This window comes from Girardinichthys multiradiatus, chromosome 2 (assembly GCF_021462225.1).
Source record: "Girardinichthys multiradiatus isolate DD_20200921_A chromosome 2, DD_fGirMul_XY1, whole genome shotgun sequence".
In the NCBI taxonomy this organism is placed as follows: domain Eukaryota; kingdom Metazoa; phylum Chordata; class Actinopteri; order Cyprinodontiformes; family Goodeidae; genus Girardinichthys; species Girardinichthys multiradiatus.
In genome coordinates this window covers 38,836,451-38,846,618 of record NC_061795.1, presented here as the reverse complement: position 1 = coordinate 38,846,618, position 10,168 = coordinate 38,836,451, and the positions used below count along the sequence as shown (strand labels likewise).

The 10,168-nt window shown below is 38.3% G+C and overlaps 1 protein-coding gene across 2 annotated transcripts in view; it reads right to left on the bottom strand.

Moving 5' to 3' along the window:
* Nucleotides 1–10,168, bottom strand: part of btbd11b (BTB (POZ) domain containing 11b) — a 131,171-nt gene continuing 121,003 nt past the window's right edge. For both annotated transcript variants that reach the window (XM_047389004.1, XM_047388996.1), the window contains 8 exons: nucleotides 6,568–6,788; nucleotides 6,286–6,464; nucleotides 5,041–5,146; nucleotides 4,720–4,822; nucleotides 4,417–4,498; nucleotides 2,866–2,934; nucleotides 2,623–2,736; nucleotides 1–2,483 (listed from right to left, as the gene is read on the bottom strand). In XM_047389004.1, the coding sequence (XP_047244960.1) occupies nucleotides 2,274–2,483; nucleotides 2,623–2,736; nucleotides 2,866–2,934; nucleotides 4,417–4,498; nucleotides 4,720–4,822; nucleotides 5,041–5,146; nucleotides 6,286–6,464; nucleotides 6,568–6,788 (1,084 nt within the window). In that variant the 3' untranslated portion in view covers nucleotides 1–2,273. The remainder of the gene's footprint in view (nucleotides 2,484–2,622; nucleotides 2,737–2,865; nucleotides 2,935–4,416; nucleotides 4,499–4,719; nucleotides 4,823–5,040; nucleotides 5,147–6,285; nucleotides 6,465–6,567; nucleotides 6,789–10,168) is intronic.

Sequence of the window (10,168 nt, the reverse complement as noted above, 5' to 3'; positions counted from 1 at the left end):
TGACAATTTTTATATCTTTATTTTTGTCACAGATTTCAGGCTATTTGGACCCTACTACCATGAGCACTGCTGGATCTCACATTAAACCTACTACCAGCTGAGATCTGACCTTTTGCTGCAGAGAACAGAATAACAACAGGCCTGCCCTCAAAACTCCTCTTAAAACAGAATAAAAGATAAGGTGAAGTTAAAAGCAAATTCTCTGGGAAAGAAAAAAAGAAACGTTTGTAGGATAATGTTTAGATAAATATCCCTTCAGCCTCTTGAAAACAAAAAAAACATAATTTCTCTGCGACATATTAATAGTGATCCAAGCTAATGACAAACGACAATTCCCAAATGTAAAAGCAGCGCCTTAAGTTCAAACATGCAACACTTAAACATTTATGTGTATAAGATGAACAAATTTAGTTTTTACAGTAATATCTAACAGTGAGACACATGAGAAAAAATATGTGGATATATACATTAACTTACATCATCAATATCTCTGTTTTATCAACAAAATTTACAAAGCATTTGAGGACATTAAAATGCCTCTTTCTTAAGTCCCATTTCTTCAGTCATGTCATTATTTTTTTTGTCTGCTGAATTTGTTTGGCTTTACAGAGAAATCTGCACACATCTGACTCACAAATATACAAATGATCCTCTCTGTACAGGTTGTAATGTTTCAGCAACAAATCACAAAATGAGGCAGTGGTTCTTCCTCATATTCAGGGATATTCTGATGGCTTATCACATTATTTAGAGGTTGCTTATTGTGCTGTGTATTCACAAGCTCTCACCATTCTGTTTAAGTTGCTATTGGCAAGTTGAGGTTCAATACAACTCCCGTATGACAGTCGTTTTAGTATACACATATCAACAAGGCAAACAGATTTGTTACCATCTGTGCTAAGATAACAAGAACCATGTTAGCGACTGATGGGGAACAAAAAGTATAACATGGAAGGTCTGTGACTCCCAGGTTTCTTTTTGAATAAAAAATTATTCATCACACATATGCTTTGCTTTGTATAATTGTATAATTAATAATCCCTGCTTCTAGGTTAAAAAAAGTTCAGAACGTCTCGAAAAATGAAAGAGTATGTATTTTCTCATGATCAGTCTCTGATGTTGTAATGCTTGCCCTCAAAACTCTTCTCTCACTTTCAAAAAGTAATGCTTGCATACAGATATGCTCAGCTCCCATACCATGTTTCTGCACTCATCTCAAATGCATCTTGCACATATATTCTCTCCTCCTGTTTGCTTCCATTTCCTCACGCTCAAAACTCCCCCCTTGTGCATATCAAATCTCCGCACTCAAGTATTTAATCTCTACTTGTGGTACTCCTTCTATCAACAGTTCCAGCCAATAGAATGACAGTGTGAGACTGTCATTTTACTGCCTTCTTTGAGGCGCACTTGTTTTTGATATGGAATGGACTTCATATGCTAGATAATGTTGGAACACTAGTCAGAGTTACTGCTTTGAGCCACAAGAGACCAAGAAAAATCAAAAGCAAAGAGGAAAGTGTCACAATTCTGAGGTGTTGGGTTTTGATTTTATGTATTTTTGCTATTTCTTTGCCATTTATTACATTTTTTAGGTCTTTCTTGTTTCTGCTTGTTATTGTTAGGTGTTTTCCTTATTAGTTCAATCTTTTGTTTTTTAGTGTTCTTTAAACATGTAGTTATTTTACCCATATATACTTCCCTGGGTTTCTCTGTGTTGCTGCTCTATTCATGTTAAATTACCTCAGTCCTTCAGGTGCCTCAGTATATACTCTCGCTAGTTCTCCTTGTACCTCACTGGATCCTTCCATTATTCTGCCTTATAATCTGTTACTCTGCTCAGTTCTCCGTTCATACTTCTAGTCCTGTTATCCTCCTGCCTGTCGTTGTTTCTTTTCTTTTATTATTAAATCCTCAATATGTGGCTGCCGAGGTCCTGTCTGCAGTTAGGTTCTGCTACAACCTCACCATTCATGATAGAAAGACTTGAGCGTGCAACTTGAGCGTTTACACAGGGAGAACGTTTGTGCTTGAGGAAAAGGATGCAAATACGAGGAAACAATATTTGCGCATAAAATTATTAATCTGAGCCTAGAAAGATAGTTTTGAAGGAGATCAGTTCATATTTGTAAGAAAGCAGCAGATTTGAAGTTTTAGAGCATTGTTTTGAGGGTGAGCATTACATTTTAGACAAAAAATAAAGAATGCTGCTCAAATATTAAAAATGTTTGCTCCTAAATTTAGAAAAAAAACAATTTCCTCTATACAAGAGTTCAGACTATTGACCCTTTGGAGGAAGACAAGTGAATGGATTGGATGCGAATGGCTAGGGTTTTCTCCAAGGCCTGCAGGATGTCGCTGCCGGGGCTTTCAGGAAGTGTGTCATACAGCAGCTGCTTGAATGGCTCCAGCTCAATCAGGATGAGCATGTTCTTCAGGAAGAAGCCTTCTATGTATGATGCTAAGTCTGGAGCATCAAGAAACTGAAAAAAGAAGAGAGTACCTAATTTTATTGACAATTAACTGCTTGATTTAGGTAGCAATTTTCCAGCAAACATTTAAAATTCTTTATATAGTTTATTTTGCATTGCATTTTTTTAATGTTTTTTGTTTTTGTTTTACCTTTGTGTGGTTGTAGATCTCAACACAAGTTTCAGTGTTAATGTTCTTGGAGCAGATAATCTCACAGTGCCTCTGCAGAGCTTCCAGCTGGAAGAACTTGGCTGCAGACAAGAGCTAAACAAAAAACCCAACTAATTAATGCAACTTCAATTGTTTCTAAAAATTTAGCAACTGTTGGAGTGGAATTTCAAGGAGAACATTACAGGTTTTAAGATAGCAGTCGAAGAGTTATGTTTCTCTAACCTCCATAACATCTGTGCTCCTGATGTGCAGGGCGTCTGTTCCTCCAAAGTAAAGGTACTGCATTACCAGCTGTCAAGAAGATACAGTTACACCCACAAAAAACCCGTAGCATAAATATATATAAAAAGTAGACACAATACGAGCTGTATGTTTACATAATTCATCATTGATATCAACAGTTCATCTAAATCTTAATGATCTTGAACTGTGTTTTTACAGGGTGGAATAGTTAAACAGTGGGCAACTTCAATTAATTTTAAATGAAAAGATTGTTTGAGCGAGTTTGAATTTACTATGGATTTTCTACAATCCACATATGTTAAAAAATTAAACTTACAGGCTAAAATATATGCACACACCCCCAGAACAGCTTCATTAAATGTCTCCTAGCTCCTCTACCACGGACGTTTGGAGCCATCAGCAAATTTCTGGCATATTTCAAACCGAATGCTTGAACACCTTTCCTGTCAGCATTGACAGAGTTCATTTAAATTAGCTGGTTTCCTCTGACATACCTTGCAAAATGAAAACATGTTTTTGGACTGTGGCATGCACAGGGAGAACGTGTAGACACCAAGCACAAAGACTCCAGGCAAATCCAGGAACCTCTTGCTGAAAGGCAAAAGTGCAAACAACTACACCACTGTGCAGTCTTTTCTATTTCATTCCCAAACCAGTTCTAATGTGTTAGGTTGTGTACTGAGAGGTAAAAGTTGAAGAATTTTGTAATGTTCCTTCTTTATCACTATATTCACTTTGTGTGATGCACCAGTAGCTCTGGCTGCAGAACAAAACCAGAGCATGATGGCACCACTGCCATGCTTGGAAGTTAATACAGTGTGGTTGGGTTTGAAAGCCTTTGCTTGGCTCCTCCAAACATATTCTCATTGGTGTGGCCAATAACCACAAAAGTTTTCTCCAATAGGTGCTTAGCTTGTTCATGTGGAAGTTAAACTTGAAGGTTACAATTTTGGTGTTTGTTGATAAAGCAGTCTATGTCAGTTTAAAGCCTGAAACTCTGAACAGTGACACTGGTGTTCCTGCAGTTTCTAATTGACAGCATGTTTCAGGTTTTTCCTGATCACTGTAATACGTTTATTTTCTTCTGAGGGTGGCGTTTTGGGTCTTTACAGGCACAGTTGGGTGTATTTATAGGATAATGATTGAAAGCACACATTAAAACAAGTTCTAGAATAGATAACGCAACCTAATATTAAGCATCTGCAATAGCCTTCCTAGACTTCATGGTTGCAAATGTCTGTCGGTCTGTGCTAAAAAGAAAAAAAAAAAAAATAACATAACATGTTAAATTAAGTTAAGCCTGAAAATTCTGCCTAGAAGAGTGGTTCAATATTCAGCCAATATTATGCCATGAACTTTCTGATGGCTACAAAATATGTCTGTTTAAACCTGTTAAGGTACATTTGTCTAAATATTAGAAACTTATATGTATAAATTTCACCACATAGGATTAGACTATGTTTACATTGGATTGTAAACTTTTCACCAGACCTGTACATAGGAACACTTTCAGGTTAATATATACATTACCTGGAAGATATGATATTTGACGTTGCTGATTTCAATGCATGTATTTTCACCACAAGGTCTGTTTGCTAGAAGAATTTTGAATCTTGAGAAAAGAAATGACAGAAAAGTAAAAAAACTGTAAAAGTGGGAGCTTTGAAATACTGCCCATAAATATAAGTTTGGTACATGCAGTGTTGGTTTCAGTTCACAATATACCAAAACAAAATTGCATTTGCTATTTAAAAAAGAGGCCAAACCTACCTATAAAGGTATCATCTTTAGCAGGATCTGATTACAGCAAAAAAAGGCTGAAAAGGCTAATACCTGTTGGACGCTGTGAAGAGCAGGACTTTATGGGCATAAAAGGGCTTCCCCTCAACCAAAAAGGTCACATCAGACATGTCCTTATTGTTCAGGAAGTGAGGATCTGACACAAACATGAACAGAAAAGTTTGTCTTTCTGATTATCTACTTGGAAAAAAAAGAAATCCCAGTAGCCCCATTTCCAATACATACCAGGGAAGGTTTACATGAAAATTTCTGTTCCAGTCAAGATAACTAGATGGTGTTTTGAGCGATCTTTGCAGTGTTATGGATATGTTTTAAAACCTGTTTTTAAAAAAAATGCTAAAGAGGGTTGCTCACCCAGCCGTGATGTCTGCTTCCTCTTGATCTCTGACAGCTTCGGGATGGGATAAGGACCATAACACTGAGTGAAGATGGCAGACAGCTGCTGGCTGATCACTTCATTCTGGCAACACATAAGCAGTTACAGAAAAGGTTAGCCCTTCACACAGTGAGACGGCTTAAACCCATGCAGCATTGTATATGTTCAAGTGGCTCGTTCATTAAGCCTCAAGGTCATGGTTGCATCATATTTTTGAAAGTAGATGAGATTAATATCAGACCTATTTCTAACACCCACATCATGGTGGTGAAAACAGAGTGACATTTCAGGCACATGCAAGTGCTTGAGAAACAGGAACACTTTCCATTTTAGGTATCTGGAGTTGTGTTTTAATGTGGTTATGTGTGCATGGAACCGTCAGCTAGACTACAGAACCTACATCCATAAACAATCTGCTCATGCTCACTGAAGATAGCAACAACCATCTTTAGCAGCCAAAAACTCCAACAGCCACAAGCTCACGCAGAAAGAGAGATGGGCAGACAGAAAGACAGACAGAGTGCTTTGCAGAAATATTGATAGCCCTTACAACCAGACATTACAATGTATTTTATTGACATTTTATGTGATACAGCAAGTGAGATGTGCATTCACATTTAGCTTCCCTGCCCACAGTTCCACACCATTTTCACTCGCAAGTCTTTTTGGGGTATGTCTCCAGCAGCTTTGCAATTCTCTAATGCTAAAATTTTTGTCTGCTCTTTTTTATAAAATAGCTTAAGCTCAACCACATCAATTTTTAACTCCTCTAACATTTATCTTCCAGGACCTTCTAGGACCTTTTTTTTTTTTAGCTTTATTCATCTTCCCGTCAACTCTGACCATCTTTCCTTTCCCTGTTAAAGAAGAGCATCCCCACAGCATAATGTTGCAACTGCCATGTTTCACCATGGGGATGATGTGCTCATGATGAACTAATGAAAAAGGGATCTGACCTATTTAGCTACAGCTGAAAAACATGAGACTTCCATACAATCGTTTCAGGTAACTGATACTGGGTAGGCCAGGCACAGTTAGGCTTTTTAGAAGCTAATGAACACAAAATCACATGATGGAGAATAGGAAGGTGAAAATTCAGATAACGAGGCTGTATTTAAATGAAAACAGCTAATTACAGAGAAATAAAAGCTATTTATTGGCACTGAAAAAGTGATATCCATAAAACCGAAAAGCAATCTGGAAGTTAGCAATTTCTGAAGTACCTTGCTGGCTCTGAGGATCTGAAACATCAGAGGAAGGCCATGTGTAATGATTTCCACAGTGTACTCCTCTTCCTCAATGGAGCTAAACTCTTTCAGAAGACCCTGGATCAGAGGTCGGCGGTGCTGCTGGAAACATGTGCGCAGAGACTCAAGCCAGGTGTGTAATGTCCATGGTACCCCTGGAAACCAGTTAATAAAACAACCATATAGGGAATGTTTCTGCACAAAGATGGTGTATATGTTGTATATTGTACAAAAAATTAGGTATAAGCAGAAACCCACCAAGGCTCCGAATATCTATAGTGATGTCAACGTGACCATGTTCGGCACTGTGGTACATAGCTTCTTTTAGAGCTTTAAGTTTGGCCTTCCCACTTCGGATTAGGTCAACCTGAGATGAACTTCTACTTTCTAGCTCTGAACCTTCGGCAAGAATCTCTTCTAACGACAGTACATCACCTTTTGCTTTATCCGTATGAGATAACAACCTGCGAAACACATTTCTGCAAGCATAAAAAAAAACAAAAAAAAACACAACATATAAAATTTGACTGGTCAAAACACATTGTAAGACTTGAATAACTGTTTTTTCAAGGAAAACTTTTATCTATTCTGTTTGCATTATAAACAATGCAAGGAGATAAAAGGGATGGATTTAAAAGTGAGTTTCACACAGTTGAAGCTACTAATGTGATAGTCGATTGACTGCGTGATTATAGCTGTTTTACAGTCGAGTTTTCATTTTCTGGTTACAACATTGTCTTTAAATAGACTAAGATGTATGGAGGACCGATCCTGACAAAATTGAAAATAAAAGCAGAAATATATATATTTTGTTTTTCCTTTTCCTTACACATGCGTTTTCATCAAGAAAAGTAAATGTTTTGTTTTTTCTTTTCCTTAAACATGCGTTTTCATCAAGAAATGTAAATATATTTTGTTTTTCCTTTTCCTTAAACATGCGTTTTCATCAAGAAATGTAAATATATTGTGTTTTTCCTTTTCCTTAAACATGCGTTTTCATCAAGAAATGTAAATGTTTTCTTTTTCCTTTTCCTTACACATGCGTTTGTTCTTTTGACATTTCCTCGTCTCTCTTTTTCCTTTACCATATGCATTTCTGCTTCATTATGCAAATGAGGAGGGCTGCCTTCTTCTCTCCAGCTCCTCTCCTATTGGTCAATATACAGGAAGAAGGAGGATCCATGTGCAGGCCGAGGGTGTGTCCCAATTAAGGGGCTGGATCCTTCCAAGTGCGTACTTGTGGGCTGATTACGTCGCAGCGCGGTGCGTAAGGTCTGTCAAATGTGGCAGACAAATGTGTCCTTCTTTTGCCCGATTTGAAGGATGACTTGTGAGTATCCTTCGCGGTCCATCTTTTCCCATGATTCATTGCGGGTTGAAGCGTTTTGGTCAAACAGGGGCAGCCATGGTGGACCACAGTGGCAAAAGCTGTGAGTAAACTGTGAAAAATTACACTTTCTGTGATACAAATTAACTTTGACAATGTTTTTAGTGCGAGAATATAACTGTGTAGACATGAAAAATCTGCTTGATTTATCAAGACATCGCTTAATTTCAAACGTGCTCCGACGTGTTCGGAGTTTTCCGCTCCCACTGTAGTAACTGCCGGTTGGCTTTGCCAGTCCTACCGGCGGTGGAGCGAGCTAGACCCGGTAGAGATCTGACCGGACTATCGGCACTGAGCTCCTGCTGCCAGTCATCACAGTGAACGTTAAACACAAGTGATTTCTAACAGTTTATGTTAGTATTATTTTAATGTAATGTGTCATTTGTTAATGTAAGTCGATTTGACATTACAGGTGATATTAAAGTTAACCTGAATAAATGGACGATTTTATGTAATCTTACCGTATCGCTGGAGAGTGTGATTGAGAATAAATAAGCTTTTAAATATTCATTTTTGATGAAGAAATATGCTATGTGTTTTTAAAAGTATATTTATAATTCAGCTAGCATTATAATTTGTGATTCCAGGTACAGCTGAAGAGAAATACACTTTCAAATGCAAGCAAATATCAGTAAAGAAGTGAAAAGTTTGAAAGAGCTTGTTTTAGGCATTTGCACAGAAATATTTTAATATGTTCTGCAAATTAAGACAAATGTAAAATTAAAAAAAAGACTTGTTTTACACTGATATTAAGCAAGATAGTTTTTTTGTTGTTGTTTAGGGACAAAGGAGCAGACGGGCCAGTTTATTAAGCTCAGGGGTGAGAATGACCACCTTTTTATTGGAGCTAAAAACTCAGCCACCGTGGCTTGGAGGTACAATAACAACATTCTTTGCAGTCAGTTTCTGTCCAGTTTCAAAAACTCCTATCTTTCTAACTTTCATAAATATCCATCCAGTTATTAACATACTTCTTTTGGTTTTCCCTCTTTCTTTTTGCTTGTTTAGGACAATTCTGGAGAAGATGGTCCAACAGGGGAAGGTCAGCCCCTTGCAGGCCCAAAAAAAAGTGGGACATTATTAAAAGGAAATATAAAGTTTGTTCAGAAGTTCTCATGTCACACACAAATAAAAAATATTTCTCAAAGTCTTATTGATTTCTCTGTTTAGTCAACTCTTTTTTTATTCCCTCTAACTTTAGGATTGCAAGTATCCAGGGTCAGGAGAGGGAGTCAGTGAAAAAGGCAACTGCTGCTACTTGGCCCTGGTTTGTCCTTATGGATGAGGTGTTGGGACAGAGGTCTTCCACAACACCTCCTGTCCTACAGGTCCTTCTCAAAATATTAGCATATTGTGATAAAGTTAATTATTTTCCATAATGTAATGATGAAAATTTAACATTCATATATTTTAGATTCATGGCACACTAACTGAAATATTTCAGGTCCTTTATTGTCTTAATACGGATGATTTTGGCATACAGCTCATGAAAACCCAAAATTCCTATCTCACAAAATTAGCATATTTCATCCGACCAATAAAAGAAAAGTGTTTTTAATACAAAAAACGTCAACCTTCAAATAATCATGTACAGTTATGCACTCAATACTTGGTCGGGAATCCTTTTGCAGAAATGACTGCTTCAATGTGGCGTGGCATGGAGGCAATCAGCTTGTGGCACTGCTGAGGTCTTATGGAGGCCCAGGATGCTTCGATAGCGGCCTTTAGCTCATCCAGAGTGTTGGGTCTTGAGTCTCTCAACGTTCTCTTCACAATATCCCACAGATTCTCTATGGGGTTCAGATCAGGAGAGTTGAGCACAGTGATAACATGGTCAGTAAACCATTTACCAGTGGTTTTGGCACTGTGAGCAGGTGCCAGGTCGTGCTGAAAAATGAAATCTTCATCTCCATAAAGCTTTTCAGCAGATGGAAGCATGAAGTCCTCCAAAATCTCCTGATAGCTAGCTGCATTGACCCTGCCCTTGATAAAACACAGTGGACCAATACCAGCAGCTGACACGGCACCCCAGACCATCACTGACTGTGGGTACTTGACACTGGACTTCTGGCATTTTGGCATTTCCTTTTCCCCAGTCTTCCTCCAGACTCTGGCACCTTGATTTCCGAATGACATGCAGAATTTGCTTTCATCCGAAAAAAGTACTTTGGACCACTGAGCAACAGTCTAGTGCTGCTTCTCTGTAGCCCAGGTCTGGGGAATGCGGTACCTGTAGCCCATTTCCTGCACACGCCTGTGCACAATGGCTCTGGATGTTTCTACTCCAGATTCAGTCCACTGCTTCCGCAGGTCCCCCAAGGTCTGGAATCGGCCCTTCTCCACAATCTTCCTCAGGGTCCGGTCACCTCTTCTCGTTGTGCAGCGTTTTCTGCCACACTTTTTCCTTCCCACAGACTTCCCACTGAGGTGCCTTGATACAGCACTTTGGGAACAGCCTATTCGTTCAGAAAT